Below are 23269 nucleotides of genomic sequence, written 5' to 3'. Positions count from 1 at the left end.
GGCCAGCCTGGTCTATAGAGCGAGTTCCAGGACAGGCTCCAAAGCTACACAGAGAAACCCTGTCTCGAAAAACCAAAACCAAAACCAAAAAAAACAAAGAAGGAAGGAAGGACAGATCCTTTCATCCTAGGGAAACCCCGTTTCCTCACTAGAGTGTTGCTCTGGAGCTCTGGTAACTCCTTAGGCAGCTGTTGCAGGCTGTCTGCCTCTTGTCGACCAACCCCAGGAATTAGAAAAGGTGCCCTCACATGGGGTCTTTCTGCTTTGCATTGGAACAGTGAGAACCAGATTCTTCAGTGAGGTGCAAGCCTCATAGTTCCCTGCTTGAACTCAGTGTCTGATGTTTTCCCAGATCCTTGGTTCCACCAGTTTACCCCTCAGCCAAGAAGCGCTCAGCACTTTCCTGGCCCTTGGATCCTTGCCCTGCACTGTGTCCTCCTTGTCACTTAGTGAAGCTTCCCAGCATCCCTGCTGGGTGGTTTTAAAGTGTGCTTGGTGATTAGCCAGTGCACAGTCCAGCCGCTGAGAGGCCCATCCCTTTACCTTGTCACACCGCTGTCCCGCCACCCTCCACCTCTACAGCAACTGTCTGTCCTGCAGCAGGAAGACCTTCATCCGAAGCGAGCTTTCCTCCCTTTCTTCCTCACGTTTCTTGTCATCTCTGGGGTCCTGCTGCTACCGAGGCAGCATCTATCACTCAGCATCTACTCACTGTCACATACCTTTGCTCCCAGTGTGATCTGTCAGGGAGCTAGCTCAGGCCCCTTTGGTTCCAAGTGACAGCAGCCAAGTAAAGATGGTGTAAGCCATGATGGTGGCTTCATGGTGGCAGGTCATGGGACTGAAACCAGATACAGGGATCTGTGTGAGGAGCAGCCCAGCTCGGTCTCACTGTGTCCTGGCTCTGCTTCTCACACCCATGGCTCCATCCATCCTAGTGCCTGTGATGAAAGAGGGCCACCCTGGAATGTCTGCCTCCTCATTATCTCATTTAAGTGAGCAGAGCCAATTAAGCTAGACGATCCCTACATCCTCTGGTTATGAGAAATGAAATGTGATTAGCCCAGCATGGGTCTGCTTCCCAGGATGCAGCCAGGTCTGCAGGACAAACTGAGCCCAAGAACTCCCACACCTAGTTGGATATGGGACTACAAGATGTTGTCAAAGAGAATGCCATGTAAAGCCACACCAAACCCTCCAGTGTCTACACAGAGGCTTATAAACTGAACCTGCAAGAGCCTTGGGAAACCATCAGAGGCAGAGATTGAAGTTCACACGGGTAAACTTGAAGATGAGTAGGCTCAAGGACTTACCTAATGGTTCTTGGTGCTTGGTAAATAACCTTTGAGTTGTTCAATGAAAGGCAACTGTTTCTGAGGAACTTAAGGGATCTTTATAAATATTATATATGTGTTTTTGAGGTGGTAATATCTTTGACAGAAGTTTACAAATGAATTCTGTAAGTCATTGCATTGCTAATGGCAGGCAGTGGCTCTTGTTGTGATTGGTGGTTTTCCCCAGATGAGGAAGCTTTCAGCAGCAGTGTGCTGTGTCTCTGTGTCTTCCAGCAAGGCTGCCACCAAAGGTAGGCAATTAGGTCTAAGCAAACAGGCCCTTGCTCCTGGTCTAAAGGCTCCCATTCAGTGGAGAAACTGTTGATCTCTTCTGTTAGGCTGCAGCCATTGTTCACAGTCTGGCATGGAATTAATCCCTTAAGAAAGGGATAAAAAAAAAAAAGCCATTCAGCACAACATAGTTTGTCATCGCATGCATAATGCAGGCTTTCCAATTAGAATGCTACAATTTGGAAACTTTCTTCACAGACTGATGAGAGAGCAATTATTTTAAGAAGGGAAAGCTCAGTCCACTGGGTTTGCCTCCAGTCACTTCTGACTCAGGCCACAAAGACAAGAGTTTTGAAATCATATTCACTATCGAATTTTGTATCAAAACACCAGCAAGGAGAGCAATTAGTTGCTGTAAACTGAGCCCTGGGTAATCAATGGTATGCAACCAGCCAGAGCGTTTATGGAGGATGTAAGCAGAATCACATCTGCTAATCAATTTTTTTTAAACCAGCACTTCACTGCTCTTAGGGAGACTCCACTGTAGGAACAAGGGGAGATGGAGGAGACAGCATGTAATGTCACTGGGCGTTTTATGCCATGCTCATTAGATGGGGAGTCTACGGCAACCGTTTGCAGACCTGATCTGCACTGGTGAATGTCTGGTGGAATAAAGTCAGCCTCTTGGAAAATGGCTTCTGGTAGTGGGGTGGGGAGGGTGGGGTGTGTTTAAGGAGCTCGTCTCCTTTAAGGTCATGAAGAGTGTCTGTGCTGGGTGATCACACTCTGCAAACATTTCCAGCCAGATTACAAGCCAGAAATGTCTCTATGCTGTCAGTGCAAATACCTAAGAACAGACTTTGCAGGCAGACAAAGAAGCGAGTGAGGAAAAGGTGGGGCTTTACTCTGTGCCTAACGAGAGCCGAATTCTAACCCGTAGAAAGAAAGGAGATTGGGCCAGCTTTTCTTTCAGGGTTTAAAACTGTACTTGCTTTTTCAGTTGAATCAACAAAAGGATTTTATTCCTGGTGATGCCTAAGTACCAAGCAAATAGGCATCCTGGTACACGAATTGGAATCCCTCTAAAACTGCACATGGAGAAGATAGCCCTACACTTGATAACCTGCCATCCATCAGTGTCCCTTTCCACTCAAGAGTCACCGTGACCCTGCATTCCCCAGGGACTCTTAATAGAAGACTAGGAAGGAGATGTCTTAACCAGTGTGTGCTCTTGGCTGCTATTCAGGAAAGAAAAAATTTAGGCTAGGAGAAATTATTGAGGTAAAGATCGATGGACTAGGCTAATAAAAATTAATATCTTTAGCATGCCAACTATGATAGACAGTGAATTAATATCCTTTAGATGTAGAGGACATTTTGTAAGTCATTAACAAATGGGATAAATATAGAAAATGCAGAGAATGTTCAAGTTCAATGATAAGTTTTTAAAACCTGCAGATTAATGAAATGTGTTTCATCTATAACAGCAGCAGTGTTTCTAGGTAGATTATCAGTGAGATGTACGGAACAAGGCACTGGCTAGATCCAGCTGGCAGTACAACCTGTTAGAGATTTTTGTTTGGGGTGTGGGAGAAGAGAGGTCAGTAGCTACTTTATACTACATACCACAGCCTCACAATGAGAATTCTTTAATACAAACATTCAAGGGAAGTAGTAGATTTAGCTAAGAATGTTTACTAAAGAATTTTCTTAACAGTGAAATATTACTAACTGCCTAAGAGACTGATTATATTGTGGGCGTCCATAGAATGACTTGCTGTGATGTCAGTATCTATGACATAGATGACTGAGGCATGACTTTACAAGTTCTCTACTCATCCTCCACCCCTGCCCTGGGATTTCTCTGTGTGACAGTCCTGCTGTCCTGGAACTCACTCTGTAGACCAGGCTGACCTTCAACTAAGAGATCCATCTGCTTCTGCCTCCCAAGAACTGGGATTAAAGTCATGTGCCACCACCAGTCAGTTGACAGGTTTTTCTGGTACCACTGTCACTGCAGGAGTCTCTGAGGACAGTTAACCTTACTCAACTGCTCATCTTTCTGTATCTTCTCCATGTCTGGTATCCTCAAGGTGGTCTCTTTCCATGAAACATTGTGAGATCTGGTTAGATTCCGTCCCCCAGGGACCGAGTGGTTTTATTTGGGTACCTTATCAGACGCTTACTCATAGTTACCTGGGAGGACAGGGGGCTGTGATGCTCTGGTCCTCCATTAATAATCCCGAGTCTTAGTGAAAGAACCAGGTGTGGTGGCACAGGCCTTTAGTCTCAGCACTCGGGAAGCAGATCTCTGAGTTCAAAGTCAGCCTGGTCTACAAAGTGAGTTCTGGAACAGCTAGGGCAACACTGAAACCCTGTCTCAAAACAAAACAAAAGCTCCAAGAATCCTGGCGACGGTTGTCTGCAGAGAAACCTGTTATTAGAGCTATACGGTAAAGAGAACAATTAACTTGAGATTTCCCCTTATGTGTAATAGAGAATGACTGTTATTTGGTAGCAAGCAGAACTATGGAACAAAGAACCAAAGGGAAAGGAACTGGGCCTTGGGGACAGGCCTGTCATATTAGCTGCTCAGAGCCCTGAAAGGCTAGGGGTTCAAAAAATTTAAGACCTTCCTAGGGTTACCAGGTGAGAGTTGAAGTCCTGCCCTGGCAGCTTAGATCCTGCATCAAAAGGCACAGTAAGAGGGCTGTGAACATAGCTTGCCTAGCCCTGGGTTAATATCCGGAAACAATCACAGCAGCAGTAATTCTCTGCGGTAACCTTACAAAACTTCTGCAAGAATTTTCATTGACCATAATTGCAGGATTAAAGAAGACCCTAGGAATGGGGTTATGAAGTAGAAATACAATTTAGATACATAAAGTGGGAATAACAGAGCTGGGCAGTGGTAGCACTCTCAAAACAGAGGCAGATGGATCTCTGTGAGTTTGAGGCCAACCTGGTCTACAGAGTGAGTTCCAGGCTCCAAAGCTACACAGAGAAACCCTGTCTCTAAAAAACCATAAATAAATAAAGTGGGAATAACAGACCTGGGTTTTGATCGGGATCCAGGTTGGAATCTTGCATCACTCATGTGCTGACAGTGAACTTAAATAAGGTACTTACAGCCACAAGGCTCACATCTACCATCCGTATAATGTGAGGGGTGCCATCATGCTTGCTAAGAGGATACTCAGGTGGGTATAACAGACCAGACTGCAGAGCTCCTGACGTGAGGCCTGACCCACATAAGCATTAAAGAAACGTGGGCTCTCATGGTCATCATTGTTACTGCTCTGTCTGCCCAGCTGGCATCCACTGAGCACTGGCTCAAAGGGAGAAGCTGTTCCAAGCTTTGAGTGCAGACACTATTTAGACATGGGCACTACATTCAGGGTGCTCACTGCTATGGCTGACTAGAAGTATGTGTGTACGACTTCCTGTTCAACATTGGGATAGTTCATAGTTTGTGTAGGCAAAGACGGCTGAGACAGTTACAGATTTCACATTGAGAGGCTCGGATTCTGTTTTTAATTGAAGAAGCACACATGTAGAGTGTGTGGGTCACACATCTTTTGTGCATAGCTTGATGAATATTTACATGTTCCTGCAGCCATTGACTACCACTGAGATCAAAGTAGCACATCTCTGACCTTCTAGAAGTTGCCCTCATCCCATTTCCCAATCAATGCCTTCCTTAGAAGCTATTCTGAAACTGGTAGGTAAGCGTATTCTGCTTTGAACTTCATGTAAGTGGACTCATAGTCCATTGACGTCTCAGATGAGCAGAAAGAGAGCTCAGAGCAGAACCAAGGTAGTAAATTCCCAGATAATGACTGTTTTCTGGTACACTTGACCCTCACACACTTGGGGCCCATGTAGTTGAACACTCATTTAAATTTTTTTGTTTGCAAAAAAGGACACAGTTTTTTTTTCTTGTCAATTCCTTTAAAAATACAGAACAAACTATTTACATGACATTTGCTTTATATTGGGTATTACAAGTAACTTGAGGATAATTTGAATTATGAGGAGACCAGGTAGGCTGTTCATAACCCTATAAAAGGAGTCCTTAATTGGTCTAGATAATAAAAGGCCAGAGTCAGATATAGAGGGAAATGCTGAGAGATCAGAGAAGGAGAAAGTCACAGCACACCTTACCTCCTAAGCGTCTCAGCAGAGAAGACAGTGATTACCTCTTTGTCCCTGCTTATATACTCTTACTACCCAGCTACATCACTTCCTGCCTGTCTGTACAGACCTCCAGACCTCTATGGTTAGCTAGTAGAAAGTTCCATTCTCTGACACCCAGACAGGCCTTGTTTGTGCAAGAAAGATATCACCACATAACCCTGTAATCACAACACTTGAGAAGCAGAAGCAGGATTGTGGGCTCATTGGCTTAACCTACACCACAAGACCTTGTCTGTGGAGAATGTGCACATAAACATAGACACACATCTTTGTATGTGTATGTATCTATCTACCTGTGTGAATTTGTATTCATGTATGTCAGAGGTATGTAACTATATATGATTGCATAGATTTTTTATAATAAAATATATGTAATATCATGTCACTGAAGGACTTCAGTAACCACAGACTGGGGTACTAGGACTGGTCTCTCATAGACATTAAGGGATAGCTGTATTTCCACATCAGGTAATCTTACCACGGTCATGTGGAAACGATATAAAAATGAGAAGAAAGCAAACAGGGCAAGTGCTTGATAGCACCTGTTGGAAAGAGTCCCTGAGCAGTGTTTCTGGGTTGCCACCCTCAGCTAGCTCAGACGCTACCAATGACAGCTGGAGAACCTGAAAAGATGACACAGGACTTTCTCCCTCCTGAGCCCGTCTGAACTTTGCTGCTAAAGGGACAGAGGTTCCCTGGGATTGGGTGGCGAGTGAAGCAGACTTCCAAAGAGTGACCCAAAGCCTGACCCCAGCCCTTTCCTCGTGTTGTCATTGGGATTCACTTCCTTCTACAGCCTGGGTACAAGGTGGGACACAGGTCCAGTTAGGACGCAAAGATAATGTAGTGTTTTCTCTTTGTTCAGGTTATTACTCTGGGACTGTGATGATCGAAGCTACAGTTACTATGTTGAAGTTTCCACCAATCAGCAGCAGTGGACCATGGTGGCTGACAGAACGAAAGTATCCTGCAAGTAAGTAGCATCTGCTCACTGCAAGGGCAGCCCTGTGTGTCAGAGGCCCCTGGGAAGATTGATGCAGCCACCAGGGAGGTGAAGTACATTCCCATGATCCTCTGGTTCAATTTTGGCTGTTAAGAATTTAAATGAGAGTTTACTTGCCGTGCCCAAATAAGCTTTACCTGTGAACTGAACTTGAAAATGACTGACATGTCCAAACAGGGAAAGTAAGAGATTCCTTGTGCAGTCCAACCTCCATCCTCTGAGTCCCACACTATCCTTTTAGGAACTTTACTTCCTCAGAGAACTTAACTGCAGTGGTGAGTGTGGGGCTGTCTCTTACTCCTCACCTAGTGCCATTTCTCACAGCAGACCTACCTCATCCAGCCCTAAACTAAGGAAGGCCATGAGCCTTAGGTTCTCATGGCCTTCGGCACTAGGTGTCTAGTTGAGCTTACCTGGCTATGGGAACACCTAGAAAGAAGGGGTCTGTGGGATCTGGCCAGCCTTTAACCATGATGCATGAAGAGAGCTTGGTGCCTATTGGGGAAGAGTTTCTTCTAGGAGACAAAACAGCAGAGCCAAGATTTCATCTTTAAAAATCAAATTACCATCCCGTACTAGTCAGACCTCCATCCCCATGACACAGCACTGAGAAACAACTTTCACAGATGAAAGTTTCATCTGAGCTCCTGTTTCAGAGGTTCCTGCCCATGGTCATGAGCTTTCCAAGGGGCCTCTGGGGAGCTGGAGGAAAGGAGGTGCTGGGACCCCAGTATTACCTTCCAGGCCATGCTTCTGGCCACCACCTCCCAGGACCACAACACACACGTGACCAAACTAGCCTTTAGCACGGGCCTTTGAGGAGCATTTTACATCCAAATGATAACGCCTTCATGTGTTCTAAACTCACACTCATGAAGTATGCATTCACAGGGTTGTACAACCATTACTCACTGTCCAGTGTTGTGCAATGGTTTCAATAAGCCCTCCCCCAAATAAACCTGTTTCCCTCCAGCTGTTCCAACATCTAGTGATTTACTTTGTCTCTGGATTTGCAAACTATGGGAAGCCTGTGTAAATGGAATCATGTGCTGTATGATTTTCTGTCTTCTGTGTCTTCTCCTTGGTGTGTTCTCCAGTTCATCCTGGAGATGGATTGTGTCGTACATGAAGATTTTCTTTTGTCTGGGTGAATAATATTCTAGTGTGTGACCTTATTTTCTTTAGTTGTTCATCCAGACAGACATTTGAATTGGCTTTTTCCTCTTTAGCTTTAATGAATAAGACTGCTTTGCATATTCCTTATAGGAGAGTGTGTGGATATACTCTTTAAGTATTCTTGCATGTATACCTAGGAGCAAAATTGCTGCATGACATTTCTTGGTGGCATCAATGACAGTGTTGGACTGCTGTTAGACAAACTGTGCTTAGCTCTTTGAAGAACTGCTGAGCCACTTTGCTTGGCCATCAGCAGCATGTGAAGGATCAGTTTCTCATTCTTACAAGTCTTGTGAGCCACAGTCAGGCCTAGGGGAATGAATTGGGCCCCTTGAGGCTTTGATTTGTATTTCCCATGGCTGACACTGCTGAGCATCTTCTCCTAACGTTTATTTGGCTATAATTTCTTTTCTAATGTCTCCCTTTGTGGTTGATTGGTTGGCTAGTTGCCAGAATTCTGCTAGGAAGTTGTTCCACTAAACTATGCAGCTGGTCCATGACTTCTTAATGCCATTGATGACAGTGTGTTAGACTCCATCAGTGTTCAACACCATCAGCACTACTATTAGTTACCACACAGCTTGTTTTATGGTGAAGTTCACATTCAGGGCTATAACAAATAAGCTTCAGTCTTTAGCCAACTTCATGTAACAGTGTGATTAGCAGTCCACATGGGTGTTCCTGCTTGTCAAATGGCCTCTTCTTGTGGGTTCCTCATTGCTTGGGGGGGGGGTCATCACTGTCTTCTACATCTAGCAAATACAGGTCATGGAAGCAGAAAGAAAAGTGACAGCTGGTTCTAAGAAGCTCTGGCTTGTACAGTGTGCATTCCTTCTAGTCACACGCCACTAGGGACAAAAGCAGCCTCTCTGGTGTATCTCGACCACCACTTCTGAAGGGAGCATGAGTCCTGTGAGCACCTTGGCCAGAGTGTAGAGAACAAGCTGTTTGCTAACTAGCATTCCAGCACTTTCCTATATTGTATCTCATTGTCTGGATACAAAGTGCTTAGTGGGCTGTTGCCCTCATTTTATAAAAGAGAAAATTAATTTGGAGAGAAGAAGCATCTTTCCCAAAGAACAGAGGTCAAATTTAATCCAGGACGCCTTGCTACTTAGCACATGCTGTACAGAACCCAGGTGTTACTGAAGAACACCAAACCACCTTGGGTGGAGAAACAGGAAAAGGGGACGGGGGATCTTGTTCCCAAACTGCTGGAACCCTTTACAGACAGTGGCAAGTCTCTAGGCCCCATGAGCCACCTGCCCCATTCCTTTCTCCGGAGCCAGCTGTTGAGCACAGCTCACTTGACAGTCCCCTCTGTCACTTGTACTTTTCTTTACAATCTCCATCCAGGGAGCTCCTCAAGCCTTCGTCAAGAGTGCACTCATTCTGCACAGATGCCTGCCTGCCCTGATGGTTTGTATTGAGCTCACTGGGGTTGTGTGCCTGGGGGCTCTTCTGTGTTCAGGTTGCCTCCATGCCTTTGCATGGCCATCAACATCTTATTGGTTTGTTTCCATTAATTGATGGACTTAAATAATTGACAAGATTTCTACTTCGATTTTAGCACTCAGGTTCTCCAGGAGCATTTTACATATTAATAAGCTATGGATGAGTCATCAGAACAAAAGAGAAGGAAAAGGAAGGCAAGATTCTGTCCACTCCATTAGAGTCTGTGGAGCCATTGGTTATGATTTTACATTTATAGATGTACCACCACACCTTTAAGCATAGTGCTTCAAAAGATGTGCAAACAGTTCTCTTCACTTACGTCTCAGAGAAGATGTCACGGGGAGGCTCTTTAACTTCTGGGACTGTAGCCTGCTTGTGCTGAGAGGTAGCATGGGTAGGGGTGGTCGGGGTACACAGAGATCTTAGCCCTTGTATGCTTGGCCCTACTCTTGCTTGCTCTCAAGGTAGAGGATTATTCCTATTGTGAGTAACCATGCTTTGGTATTGACAGTTTTAAAAAAATGTACTACTTCTCAAGGTTTAACCTTTAGTCTTCAGCTCTTACATTCGAAACGTGATTCTCTTCCTCTGCTCTCCTCCAAATTGTTGAACCCTAATCTTTTCCAACAAATGCAAACAGCACAGAGAACATCAAGCAATACCAGGGGATGTAAGCAGAGAGCAAAACCCGACCTTCACATCTTCCTGTGCACCGCTCAGAGGTAGCTGGGGCTTTTAACTTGCTTGTAAGGCTTTTGTTTTGTTTCCTGTTGACTGCCATAGTATCAACAGTATCTCATTCATTATTCATTTACCAGCTCCATTAACCTCCTACTCATTTCCGGGTTATGTTTTCTTTTTAGCTCTACTATAATGCAGTTTTTAAAAAATAAACAATATACCTGATTTGTGCTTTCTGGTCCCTCCTTTAAGGACAGAACCTCCTGATTTCCCACTATGCTGATGAAGAAATGGATACCCTGTGCATGCTCTTTCTTTCCTACTTCTCGTTTTTTGTCAGAGGACAGCTTGCATGAAGGAGTCCATGGAGGGAACCCACCATGTAGGGCTGGGGGATCCAGCTCAGGTCCCTAGGCTTGCCAGCAGGTTCCTTTACCTGCTAAGACATCTCACTGGCCTAGTTTGCTTGATGTGGACTCTCACCAGGTAGGTCTCCCTGGCTAGATTGGAACTTACTGTGTAGACCAGGCTGGCTTCAAATTTGTGGTGATCCTCCTGCCTCTTGAGTGCTAGTATGACAAATGTGAGCCACCATGCCTGGTTTCCCTTTGTAGTTCTTTGAAGCTATATTAGAGGCTTTCAGAGAAAAGTAAAAATGTATGTAGTGTGTGTCATCTTGCATCTAAAGTCCCCCAAATGCTGCCTGGCTCCCTTGGGGTCAGCTGTTGGTAGTCCAGTGCCTTGAATTGCTTTCTGTCTTTTTCTCTGCCTAACCTGTCACACAGCTGTCTTACTTCCTGTTGGGGTGTATTTCTCAAGTGCTGACCCTATTGTGTCCACATTGTAACCATCTCTTTGTCTGACAAAGTAGTAGTGACCTTAGCCATCTCCTCTCTCCCAGACCAGTGGCTTGGCAAGCATTTTGGCAAATGGAAAAATTATGTCTTATGAATTGAGCGGTGATGGGAATGGTATCTTGTCATTGACAGGAATCTGGTTGTAATCTGGGACCCCTGGCCTAACTCGGGGGCACCAGAGTATTGTCTGCCTGCAGATTGGCTGCCCAGCTCCCTTCTGAAAGGGTTTTCCAATGTAAGAATTCGTTAAACATGGTGTTGCAGAGAGAAGCGGTATACACCAAGGATGATAAAGCAGAGTTCGAGGAGTGTAATCAGAAGAAGGGGAAGGCGATAAAAACCCAGAGGAACCATGCCACCACGGTGACAGTATTGCCCTTCTGCAGATGTTATGGAAACTATCTCTAATTTTTCTCTATTTTGACCAAGTCACACATATTCCTTGGAAAAATACTTGTAGAAAAAGCTACATTTGAGGAAACGTATTTCTTCTTTTTGTTTGTCCCCCCACCACCCCCTTTTCTCCCTTTGTGTTCAGAAAGGGCAAGCCTGCCATGGATAACAACAAAGCATGGCCCATCAGGTTGCATTAGGACTAAGCTCCTCCCCTTTTAAGCATGGCCCATCAGGTTGCATTAGGACTAAGCTCCTCCCCTTTTAAGCATGGCCCATCAGGTTGCATTAGGACTAAGCTCCTCCCCTTTTAAGCATGGCCCATCAGGTTGCATTAGGACTAAGCTCCTCCCCTTTTAAGCATGGCCCATCAGGTTGCATTAGGACTAAGCTCCTCCCCTTTTAAGCATGGCCCATCAGGTTGCATTAGGACTAAGCTCCTCCCCTTTTAAGCATGGCCCATCAGGTTGCATTAGGACTAAGCTCCTCCCCTTTTAAGCATGGCCCATCAGGTTGCATTAGGACTAAGCTCCTCCCCTTTTAAGCATGGCCCATCAGGTTGCATTAGGACTAAGCTCCTCCCCTTTTAAGCATGGCCCATCAGGTTGCATTAGGACTAAGCTCCTCCCCTTTTAAGCATGGCCCATCAGGTTGCATTAGGACTAAGCTCCTCCCCTTTTAAGCATGGCCCATCAGGTTGCATTAGGACTAAGCTCCTCCCCTTTTAAGCATGGCCCATCAGGTTGCATTAGGACTAAGCTCCTCCCCTTTTAAGCATGGCCCATCAGGTTGCATTAGGACTAAGCTCCTCCCCTTTTAAGCATGGCCCATCAGGTTGCATTAGGACTAAGCTCCTCCCCTTTTAAGCATGGCCCATCAGGTTGCATTAGGACTAAGCTCCTCCCCTTTTAAGCATGGCCCATCAGGTTGCATTAGGACTAAGCTCCACCCCTTTTAAGCATGGCCCATCAGGTTGCATTAGGACTAAGCTCCTCCCCTTTTAAGCATGGCCCATCAGGTTGCATTAGGACTAAGCTCCTCCCCTTTTAAGCATGGCCCATCAGGTTGCATTAGGACTAAGCTCCACCCCTTATATTAAAGGCTGGACAAGATACCCAGTATGAGAAACAAGTTCCCAAAAGTCAGCCAAAGCATTAGGGACAGCCCCGCTCCCACTGTTAGTCCCCTCAGTAGGCCAGACTATACAACTGTTACATATATGTAGAGGGCCTAGGTTAGTCCCATGCAGGCTCCCTGGTTGTTGGTTTAGACTCTGTGAGCTCCTATGAGCCCAGCTTAGTTGATTCTGTGGGCTTTCTTGTGATATCCTTGACCACTCTGGCTCATACAATCCTTCATTCCACTCTTCAGTAGGATTCCCCAAGCTCGGCCTACTATTTGACTGTGGGTCTGTCTCTGCATCTGATGAAGCCTCTCTGATTACAGTTGAGCTAGGCACCATTGTATGAGGAAAGCAGAGTATTGTTACCATCATTACATTGACATCCCCACCCCCACCCCTGTAGCATTTGGTGCTATCCTAGGTCTCTAACCTGTCCAGCCTCTGGATTCTAGCACCAGAGACGGTGTCAGGGGTGGGCTCACTCTTGTGGAATGGGTCTCAGGCTGGACCAGTCATTGGTTGGCCACCCCCACAGTCTCCGTACCTCCCTTACCCCAGCACATCCCCTAGGCAGGACAGACTGTAGGTCAAAGGCGCTGTGGCTGGGTTAATGTCCAGTCCCTCCTCTGGAAGTCTTGCTTGGTCACAGGAAATGGGTAGTTCAGGCTGCATATCCACTGTTGCTGGGGAGTCTTCGCTGGGGTCATCCTTGTAGATTTCTAGGAGTTTCCTTTGCACCAGGTTTCTACCTCACCCCAAATGTGCCCCCTTTCCAGTCGTCTCTTTCAGTGTTCTCCCCTCCCTCCCCTGCCAGATCCCTCCTGTTCCCATCCCCACCCATTCCCAGTACACCGTGAAATATATTCTATTTCCCTTCCCAGGGATACCCAAATGCGCTCCCTTGGGCCCTCCCTGTTACACAGCCTCTCTGGGTCTGTGGATGTATATGTAGCATGGTTATTTCAGTTTTTCTATATTTTTGACCAATTTATGCATGTTTCATGGAAAAATATTCTCAGAAAAAAACTTCATTTGAGGAAACTTTTGTTCTTGCCACAGACATAAAAGCTCGGTAGCCGTGTGCTCTTGCTGGCATTTGCATAGCCTGGGCTGGCAGAGCAGCCTGCTTTCCTCTCTGTCAGCACTAAATCAAGGAAGTGGGTGTTGTGTGAAGTTCCATCCCAGCAGCTCCTTGGGTCCTTGACACCAAGGGCCTAAGTAGCACCCTGCTCCCAGACCTCCTGGAGGACCGGCCAACCTCCAGCCTGAACCAGGCTTGAGCCTACAGTTTGTACAGCATTCTGATATGAAATCTTCTCCATGACTTCCCCAGTGAGCGCCTCACAGTCCCTGTGCCTTGCCAAGACCTGCTCAGGGCTCCCCTGGTCTGCTCCCTGCTCTACCATGTATGTGATGGTACCCACAACTGAGGAGCTGCATGCCCCTAGCTGCAGGTTCAGACACTCAGACCCCAGGAAGCACGTGCCTGTCAGGGCTGTTCCTGTAACTGCTGTGTGTTCACTGGGTAGCTAAGAACGAGGAATTTTGTTTTTTTCTTCCAAGTGCTTCCCTGGCTGAGGACAACAGGACGTTTTTGGGTGGAGAGTTACAGCCTCAGAGTCTATTTGAGAGCGTTGTAAGAACCGAAAAACTGCTCATTTCAATTTAGTGATTGCCTTCAACTTGCTTTTTCTGTATCATCTTTCCCATTGTTGGTGACAAAGTTTATAAAGCAATTTCCCCACCTATTTTATCTCTTAGCCAGAACTCAGCATAACAAAAGCCTTGAGTTAGTTCTAGGAAGTCATGGCTAGGCATGAAATTTGGAGTTGCATATAAAGTGCTCATTGCCACAAACATACCAAAAGATGGGTGTTTTGTTTGTTTGTTTGTTTGTTTTTATGTGTTTGGATGTTTTTCTTGCCTGTAGGCATAATGTATACCTTGTATGTGCCCAGCTTTCTCAGATCAGGAAAGGGGCATCACATCCCTGGAACAGGAGTTATGGGTGATTGTGAACCACCATGTGGGTGCTAGGAACTGAACCCAGGTTCTCTGCAAGAGCCAAATGTACTCTTTGCCACTGCAGCTGACAAGTGGGTTTGAAGAGGGTAGTGTCTTCACCGTTCCTGCTGCTGGTGAGATGTTCCCAGTCAGTGCCAGGTTCAGTTTTCAGGGAAGGGCTGTTACTGAGACCCTGTTGAAAGTCCAGGCTCCTCCTGCTTCTCATTCCTGCAGGATGTGGACTGGGGAGCTTGTTTACTCCTTCCTGAGCTGGGAGCCAATTAACGGTTGCCGGTTGTGTAATTGTCAGTTTCAAACAGCTAGATGAAGATTTTGTTTTTCTCTCGTCATACTTAATTCCATTTTTTTTCACATTTTGACAATGAGAAAGCCAGTCATGTTCTTCTTTTTCGTTTTTTAAAGGGCAAACTCCAATGTTAATCTTTGTCAAGACTTTAAGATCTTGGACAGAGAAAACATATCCTTGTAAGAGGAACACACCCCCACCTGTAGCAGGTCTAGTTTCAAAGGGGCAGATTCCTGAGCACTGAAGCTCATCTGTGAAGAGCCTGTGTGCTCACAGACTCAGAGGCACCTTTGAGCCACACATCTTCTGAGAGAAGAAAGGACTGCTTCAGAGACGGAAATACCAACAGGCAGGCAGGTGGCCACACCTGTGCTTTTAAAGAGGATTTTTTACATAAAGTGTTTGTGTAAAACTTCATCCGTACGGTGGAAGACTTGTGGGAAACAGATTGGGGGCTGAGTATGTGGAGTGCCTGAACACTCACTTGGGAGCAGTCTTCGAGTTGAGATGAGAACCCTCCCTACCCAGAACGTTTGACAGCCCAAGGAAATGGAAGGAAGTGGTCATGTAGAGTAGTAACCGAGCGTCTCCACGCTCTCGTTCTTAGCCACAGAGCTCCATTATTCTGTGAGGATGATAACTTTCCATATGCCTCTTATTTTAAAAATGAAGCATACCTTAATGAAACATTCTTTATGAGCTGTGTGAGCATACTTACAGTGTGCATGATCAGAAAGATGCTTTTGTCATGGGATAACTGTCATATTAATGCTCTATCTCAAGTGACAAAAATAAATCCAGGTCACACTAGTTCAACTGCCAACATTCCCCCAGCTGACTAATTGGTCTCCCCACTTTTCTTGTATACTCTCTGCAGATAGACTCCACGTGCTATAGGCAGAGTAGACTTCCCAAGCACAGCTTTATCGTCTTCCCTGCGCTGGAGCCTTTGTTCTTCCGTAGCTGGGGCCCTCTCTATTGGTGGGCTCTCCCCCGCCTCTCCACCCACCCTACTCCCCACCCTCTGTTCTGTCTCTAGCTTCCTTTCCGTTCCCATCACACAGCGTGCTCTGTCCTAGCTCAGCTCCCTTGTACTTGTGGTGATGGCCCAGTCTGGAGCCCACGCTGTTGCCTTTTAACTGGTTCATCACCGTGACATAGTCAAGACTCTCCGTTTCAAGAAAAAGCTGACTTACCACCCACCAGATGACTGAGAGGTCTCGTAGCATTCATTTGCCTGTAGTTAAATTGCTGCTGTTCTCCACTAGACAAGCTCCAAGAGAACAGATCTAGTCCCTTTCCTCACTCTCTTATCCATTAGCGCTTAGCCATGACCTAGCACTCATCGAAGGCCCATGTTTTCTAGTCTGAGTGAATATATGTGGAAGTACCGTCACTGTCTCCCGATCTGCACACATACTGGCTTCATTTGCATGGCTATACTATCTCCACACCCTTTAACTGTCATCTCAGAGTTTCACCAGAAAGTCCATGCGTCCCAGTTCAGAAGCCAACAGGTAGAGCAAGATGAGCTTGTGGGAGAGGGTAAGAATGGCCCTGAGAATGTCATTTTTGTAGATTTGATAATCTCACCAACTTCTCTTCCATTGTCCTTCTGCCGTCTTTGATTTGGTGGCAGCCAGTTCCCCAAACTCTATTTCATTGTTGCAAGGGCTCAGTATTCTCTGCTCCCCACATATATTCATCCCCTCAGTTTATGACTTGGATCTCCCAGTAACAGTGTTTCATTTGAGATCAGTTATGGGCTAGAAGTCCATTACTTCTCTCTTTAGCTACTGTTAAAAAAGAAAAGTTTCTTATGGGAGGCCAAGTGCTTTTAGAATTTGTGCCAGCTGTGCCCCTTTCTCTTCAGAGATGGATTTGATTTAAAATCCCAACTTTGTCAGGCTAATAGATTTCAATGGTTTCTCTGAATTTTCAAAGTAATAGGTTTAAATGTTTTTTTTTGTTTTGTTTTGTTTTGTAGAACACTGACCTTGACCTCTGGAGAGGGACTCAAAGCCACTCAGGACATTTGTGTGCCTCTTCTTTCACAGTAGTTGGTTTATTTGTTTCTTTGGGGGTGGGTTTTGGTTCTTGTTTTGTTTTTCAAGGCAGGCTTTCTCTGTGTAGTCCTAGCTGTCCTAGAACTCACTCTATAGACCAGGCCTTGAACTCAGAGTTCCACCTGCCTCTGCCTCCCAAGTACTGTGATTAAAGGTATGAGCCACTACTGCCTGGCTAAATAAATAAATCTTTAAAAAGATATAGAGGTATGAGTCTGAAGTGGACTGAGTTCTAGAGTTGCAACAAAGGCCACAGACTACAGAAACCTACCTACGTTTTTATATGATTTCCTGTCTACAATCACTATTCCTTCTTCCACAGAATGTTAATTTGTACAGCCTAATAGATGTATCATAATTCATATTTTGAAACTGGCATTTTTAAAGTACAGTAGCTACACCAGTATTTAAATCTGGATCACCCAGGGGTTCATTATCCAGGCTTTACAGCATATTAGCCACTGTTTTTCTTACTTTTTCTAACTGTTACCTACTTTAAAAAAATCATTACACTGTTCATTAGGCCATTTATTAAACTATTTCCTCCCACTGAGTGGGACTTGCATGTGTGTTTTTCCTTTTGTTTTAAGCCAAGACCCATAAAGCATATTTCCCCCACAGTTGACATTTTCTTTTCATGATCTCTTGGAATGGAATCTAAGTGAATTTCAGCGCCTTGTTGTAAATTACGCACTGAGTATCAGTAATAAACATTTCTTACGAAGTTTCGAGTGTAGTTTCGGGGTGGTGATCATCTGGGATTGCACACATTTGCCAGCTGCTGTGGGTGCAGAGTGGGGAGGCGCTCTCTTCACAGACCGTGTTTTCGCTCTCTTACCCAGATTTATATAGCAATACAGGGCCCATATTACAACCGTACACAGTACAAAAGAATGCCTGTGCCCTAGTGACATGGCTTGGCTACCTGGACCTGCTGAGTGGCCATTTAGTTTTTCCTTCTCCCTCCAGACATCATCACACATTAAAATTGCCCCGGAGAGCCCATGCCGTCCACACCACCAACAAGCCATCTTCATGACTCCTACTTGCCATCTCTGGTGCTCAAAGCCTCCCTCGGGTGGCTCTGCTTCAGCACAGGGTGTCTTGCAGGCTGGAGCAGCACTGCATGGCTGTGCCAGGCCCGAGCGGTGGGTTGGGTTTGCCAGGGAGCTGCTGCATCTTCCGACTGAACAGCCTTCTCCTCTAGGGTTCTCTGAGAGTGAGGCGAGGAAGAACCCTGGAGCCTGCTTATTTGTCTTCCGTTTCTCAATCTTCCCAACTCAGGGTTTTCTAACTAAAGATCCAGTCTTGTGCCAACCTACTGTTGAAGTCACAGGTTTAAGCAAACAGGACTCAAGTTCATGCCCCCACAGCGCCATTATAGCCCCTGTTTCCAAAGCCTCTGCCTGCTCTCAGCGGGTGCTCTGGCAGGCAGGCTACTGGCAGCCCCCGTTGTGCAAAGATGACTCTGTTGCCCAATGACCAGAGAACCCTGTAACACCAAGCAGTAGTCAGGTTCTTTGGAAGGAAAAAAACAGCCACAATCACAGAGACATTTGTGGACTTGTAGTCTGATTTCAGATTTATAACTTCATGTCACAGTGGTATGATATTCCAACATTAATATTAATTAACTATAAATATCTGAGGAGATTCAAAGGGACTAGAAGACACAGCCCTCTTAAGACTTTCACATTTGGGAAGAGAACTGATACTGCCAGGCAGTTTTTTCCTGTTGCCACTTTCTAATTAACATTATAATTCAGCAGATACTGACTGAGTCTCTTCCCAGGCTAGGAACCCCAGTCAGTGAGGCATGCGGCCCAGGGTAGCTCAAAAGTCTGACACTAACTTGGCAGATGTACTCTGCCATTGCTTTAGGTCAGGCACTGAGCTGGCACCTACCCTGTGGGCTCACTGCTTAGGCACACTCCAGGGTTAGGACCCTGCCGGAGTAAGATGCCATGATCCAGGTGCAGTTGGAAATTTTGTGATTTCAGACACACAGGCAGGCCGAATCTTCTCAGTTGAGTCTTGAGGGGTAAAGTGCATGAGTAACCAGGAATTGTGCATGCAGCACAGGCAGGTGGGCTTGGCCTGGGCAGATAAATACAAATCATCACCTGTCTCCTGCAGCTTGCTAGAGGGAAGTTCAAGTACGCCTTTGAGTGCCCGTTGTTCCAGAGATGGCAGGATTGCAGCCTGCACTCTGCCATTTGGCTTTTTGTTGGTTTGTACTGAAGCTGTTGCTCAGCCATGGGGAGGCTCAGTAATGGATGGTGTTTGGTTACACTCCGGCCCACCATCCTGGCTGCCCTTTCTAACAGTCCATTTGTAATGAGCACTTGTACTCTATGTAAACTGTGACCCTGTGATAAGGAAGATGCCATTTTCCACTTTGCTTGAAAACAAGGGTGTTCTGCATGACTTTAGTTATAGCCGAAATGTGGGTGTTTTCCCTTCACAGCAACATGATATAGTTTCATAGGCACATTTTCCCCACAAGATAGATTGACAAATCAGCTTTCCAAGTTTGTCCAAAATGTGTAATGGTTACTCTTGCCCCAAACTGTCAAAGGCAAATGAAACAGTTCTAGAATAGCCACATGTAGTTAAATGACGCTGGGCACTGTTGAGCTGGCCTCCACTGTCTCCTGACTTTTCCTCAAGGGATTAGTGTTTCTTGAAGCTAGCTCAATAGCTTGGATCATAAAACTGTCAAGTCTCAAGTTATTGTTTTGAATTTCCTCTAAGAGATTATATCTTATGTGTAAAGGGGACTTGTCCCAGGGACTCAGCACCCTTCCTGAGAGAGAGAGGGAAGGAGGGAGGGAGAGGGAGGGAGGGAGGGGGGAGAGAGAGAGAGAGAGAGAGAGAGAGAGAGAGAGAGAGAGAGAGAGAGAGAGAGAGAGAGAGAGTCTCTTCATGCCATGTCACATGTTTTCAGGACTGGATGGGGTGATCGCACTGATTTTAATTTTCTTACCCACCAGAAAATACATTTAAAATGTAGACAGAGCTTTGTACAGTTCCCTTCCTCACCTCTGTGCCAACATGTCTTTGCTTTCCCTTCCTGATCTCAGTACCATAGACTGCACATCTTTCCTTAGTAATCTAAGCTTGCCTTCTCACTTAGTGCCTGTCTCTCCCCTTTCTGGGGTAGAGCTCATATCAGTTAGCCATGCATTTCCTTCTGGAGGTCTCTTGATGGTTCCACCCTGAGCAGGACTCACAGGTGATGATTTTGTGATGTCAGAGAGGGCTTGTGGATCCCTGTGGTGGAGCCCTGGTGTTTCTGTGGTCGCTGGGCACCGTTGTCTGACAGAACCTTCCTGCAGACGTCTGTCCTAGTGCTCCCCTTCCTTTGTGAGAACAGTTGCAGTGAGATGCAGAAGTTGTAGCTGACAGCTGATTTAAAATGTGACCTCACGCCATCTTGCCTTTTTGGCCCAGTCAGTCATATTTGTTCATTAAGAGAAGTTGATAACCTCTATGTGCTGGAGGAGCTGTGAAGAAACGGGAAGATAGAACTGTCTGAGGTGCTGGTTCCTTTTCTGTTGCTGCGATAGCATACGTGAACAGCCCAGAGAAGAAAGGGTTTCTGGTTTATGGTCCCAGAGGGACAGAATCCTTCATGGCCAGGACACATGGCATGGCAGCAGGAACAGAAAGCTAGCTAGCAACATTTCACCTGTTTCCAGGGAGCTGAGAGAGAGCAGAAAGCAGTCTGAAGTTAGAAACCCCAGAAAGGCCGCCTCTCTGATGCACTTCCTCCAGCAAGGCTGCACCTTCCAATGGTCCCATGACCTCCTCAAACAGCCCCGCCAGGAGGACCCAGGGTTTCAAGTGTGCGAGCCCATGGGGGACTGCCACACTTTCAGACAACATGCACTTCACAGAAGTCTCCTGCCCACTGCCCCTTCTTAAGTTTCACCTCACAGCAAACTGGATTTGAAGTGATCACTCCTAGTGTCCAAAGAGATTGCAAGGTCAAGGAGGATGGGGGTGATGTGGGGGTGAGCTCGGAGAGACCGCGAGGGGAGAAGACAGCTTCTGTGTCTCCTCTCATCCAGGGATGCAGATTTAAGCACACAGAGAGAGCTGGAGAACATGGAAGCAGAAGCAGGAGAGAGCCTGAGAGGGGGAGGAAGAGGACCTGCATTATTAGGGGAAGGAAGGAAAAGCGGTATCTCGCTCACAGGATAAATGAGTAGATTTACAAAGACAGCTATGAGAACTATAAATAGTAAGCAGATTGTGGCTTTTCGGGGTTCAGCTGCTGAGCGGTGGGGTGGGATGGGTGCCCCATGGCACCCGTGATTGCATCCAGCATTTGCAGGGCTGCTCAGGGATGTGCTTGCCATCCACCTGGCCGTCCCTCTCCGAAGCGGGACATACCATCTCAAGACTGGGAATCTGCTCTCCGCCGCACATGCCCTGACCCAGGTGGAAGCACAATTTTAATCAAATGTCCATAGAACAACTCATTTGCTGCCAGGTCCCGAGAGTCCTAGTGCTGTTGGTAGCCACATTTTCACTTGTTTTCTGAATTTTGATTTCTAGCCCAGCCTGTTGCCTTGGGGGGGAGGGTGCAGATCATTTGAATAACATTTGGGATTTCCAGTACGGTTGTTTTGTGTTTTTTTGTTTGTTTTATTTTGTTTTTACCTCTTGAGGCAGAATTTCACTGTATAACCCTGGCTATCACGGAACTGTCTCTATAGACCAGGCCAGCCTTGAACTCACAGAAATCCACCTGCCTCTGCCTCCCAAGTGCTGGGATTAAAGGAGCGTGTCACCATGCCTGTCTCTAGTTCTTTTTCTTAAAGATTATTTTTATTTTTTACTTTATATGTAGGGTTGTTTACCTGCATGTATATCTGTGTACTGTTTGTGCCTGGTGTCCGTGCAGGCCAGAAGTGGGCACCAGGTCCCCTGGAACTGCCGTTACAGACAGTGGTGAGCTGCGGTGTGGGCACTGGGAATTGAGCAGGAGTCCTCTGGAAGAGCAACCAGTACCCTTAATTGCTGAGCCTTCTCTCCAACCGCAGTTCTTTTAAATATTTCTGTCTTGTGTGTGTGTGTGTGTCTGTCCAGCTGTCTGGGTGATTGTGTTCACACATGTGTGCACATTCGGAAGCTAGAAGAGGGCATCAGGTTCCAGGAACCAGAGTTACAGATGTTTGGGGCATGCCTGGCTTGCTGTAGTCCTCACAACTGCAAGAAGCCCTCTTGCCTGTTGCTGATCTCCAGTGAGAGCCCCATAACACTGCGGGTAGCGATGGAGCCAGCTCAAGCCAGGGTCTTTCTTCCAAGCAGGTGGGGGGCATTTCATTTGGTCTTGTTAGGATGTGGTTTTCCAAGTTGTTCAAAACTGTCAGCATTCTTCAGAAACAGCTGAGTCATGTGGTTTGTTAATGGCACTGCAGAGGGAAAGTAAGGAGACACTCTGAGAAACCTGTAATTCTAGAGAGGACCAAAGGGCCTGAGGAGTGTGTCCCCTAGCCCCCTCCAGCCCCCCCCCCCCGTCGGCGCCACCCCCGGCCCAACCACTTGTAGGTTGCCTAATGTCACTGCTTCCTGAGCGAGGTCCTTCTTCCCCGCCCAAGAACATCTGGCTCCACAGACTCAGGTTCCTGGCTGATGTCCTGTCACGTGCAACAGTGTTACCCAAGTGACAGGCCTGTCCTTCAAGTCCCTCAGGGCTCCTGCTGCATCGCTGCGCCTGAGATGTCTATGGACGCGTGTATTTCGGTATCATTGGTTTTCCTGCGGGGCTATTTCTGTGCATTTGAAAGCATTCTGAAGAGTGTGTAGAGTGTGTACAGGCCTCTTCAGACATCCAGAGAGATCCCCAGCACTGCAAGGGGAGACCTGCAGGTCAGACAGATGCTCAGCCTTGGATGAAGCAGCAGGTGTTGGCCCTGGCTGTCTATGTGACTGTCGTTCCTTTGCATGACTTTCCTGTGACGTTTTCCGTATGTGTGGATATCTGAGGTCAGGAGCTGTTTGCTGTGGAGATGAGCACGCCAGTCTCATTTCTGTCACTGGCCTTCTGTGGTGTTCTCAGTAGTTAACAGTGTGCTGAGAGCCACATGGTCTTCATGGTGAGACAGCCTTCCCACATGTCTGGTTTCAGTCATTTCTCTCCAGCTCGGTTGCAGCGATCCTCTGGAAGACGCAGTGGCAGTGAGCCCACACTCGCGTTGAGGTGCACTCTAACCCCAGGGACGGACTTCCTTTTAGGACCCCTTTTCTGCCCAAACGAGAACTTAGTGCCTCGCAGTGCTCTGTCCGCCCAGTCCACCTCAGAGTGTCCACCATGAGGTCAGCTGTGCCAGACAAATCCTGACCATCACGTTAAAGAGCCTGTGGGGGGGGGCTGAGGTTTGCAGCTGCCTGTCGACTATGATAAAGTCCAGGCTTCCCTTCGGAGCAGAGC

At 46.5% G+C, this 23269-nt stretch overlaps 1 protein-coding gene across 3 annotated transcripts in view; it reads left to right on the top strand.

The window, feature by feature from the left end:
* Btbd9 (BTB domain containing 9) overlaps window positions 1-23269 on the top strand; it is a 340103-nt gene that overhangs the window by 270704 nt on the left and 46130 nt on the right. For all 3 annotated transcript variants that reach the window (XM_005070667.4, XM_021227473.2, XM_021227474.2), the window contains exon 9: window positions 6628-6735. In XM_005070667.4, the coding sequence (XP_005070724.1) occupies window positions 6628-6735 (108 nt within the window). The remainder of the gene's footprint in view (window positions 1-6627; window positions 6736-23269) is intronic.

The sequence above is a fragment of the Mesocricetus auratus genome, unplaced genomic scaffold (assembly GCF_017639785.1).
Source record: "Mesocricetus auratus isolate SY011 unplaced genomic scaffold, BCM_Maur_2.0 Super-Scaffold_100027, whole genome shotgun sequence".
NCBI classification, from domain to species: Eukaryota; Metazoa; Chordata; class Mammalia; order Rodentia; family Cricetidae; genus Mesocricetus; species Mesocricetus auratus.
Note: the sequence above shows the minus strand (reverse complement) of the source record. Positions and strands in the feature narration are given on the sequence as shown.